The sequence below is a fragment of the Etheostoma spectabile genome, chromosome 8 (genome assembly GCF_008692095.1).
Source record: "Etheostoma spectabile isolate EspeVRDwgs_2016 chromosome 8, UIUC_Espe_1.0, whole genome shotgun sequence".
Lineage (NCBI taxonomy): Eukaryota > Metazoa > Chordata > Actinopteri > Perciformes > Percidae > Etheostoma > Etheostoma spectabile.
Window position 1 is genome coordinate 13,858,735 of NC_045740.1, and position 958 is coordinate 13,859,692.

Consider the following 958-nt stretch of genomic DNA (forward strand, 5'->3'; position numbering starts at 1 on the left):
TTAAGCTCTTAAAAGAACCTTTGTCAGTGTTTTGACGTACTATTTAATTAAATGTTTAAAAAACAGATTGAAAACGGATTAAATAATAATAATGGAATCAGTCATTTTTCGCAGTCCCAATCTTTCTTATCGTAACGTAAAAAAAGAATCATTCATACATTTCTCTTTAGCTCATGTTCCATTTTCTAAAATATTCCACTTAAAAATAATCTGTTATTGTCTGTAGATCACTATGTGTCTACAATTTCACTTTATTTTGATAATTTATAATAAGTTGCACCTATTGTACTGCTGCACTTATGAAGGCTTTCTAAATAAGATCACCAGCACCAAATCAATCAATCAATCAATCAATCAATCTATCTATGAATGCCATAGTGGGAAAAGCTTTTCTCTATATTAAAACTTTTTTTAAATGTACACTGACAAAGTTTGATTATGGAAATGTTAAATATTCTTGTCTGACTCAAGAGACACTCACCTGTTGCTGAGACTGAAGCAGACACGCCAAGTAATTAATTATCTCTCTTTTGAAGTTTCTGGCCTTTGCTTTCTGTATTGTTAAATAAAAAACCGTTTCACCAATCAGTAACGAATAACATCACCCGCTGTCCAGTAACTGATGTGAATGCAACAAGAATAGGCACCAGTACCTCAAAGCGGACGACTTCCTTACGCACAGTAGCAGAAACTCTTTCAAAGTCTCTCTCATACTGCGTCACCTTGGCCTCCCACTGTGAACAAGGAGAGAGGAAACGTTCAGAGCCCCGTAGTACAGAGGCACAATCATATCTGGATGTTTTGAAAAGGAAATAAAATCATCGCAGGTAAAAAATTATGTCTCATAAACATCACCTTGAAGTCCACCTGTTAGAGCGCACGCCCATATACAGAGGTTTAGTCCTCGATGCAGCGGCCTCGGGTTCAACTCCAACCTGTGGCCCTTTGCGGCATGTCA

The 958-nt window shown here is 36.7% G+C and overlaps 1 protein-coding gene across 1 annotated transcript in view; it reads right to left on the reverse strand.

Moving 5' to 3' along the window:
- The window catches only part of snx1a (sorting nexin 1a), a 14,102-nt gene that overhangs the window by 2,353 nt on the left and 10,791 nt on the right, over positions 1-958 (reverse strand). The window contains exons 13-14 of the mRNA XM_032523903.1: positions 654-734; positions 482-553 (exon numbers count right to left, since the gene is read on the reverse strand). Coding sequence (XP_032379794.1) covers positions 482-553; positions 654-734 — 153 coding nt within the window. The remainder of the gene's footprint in view (positions 1-481; positions 554-653; positions 735-958) is intronic.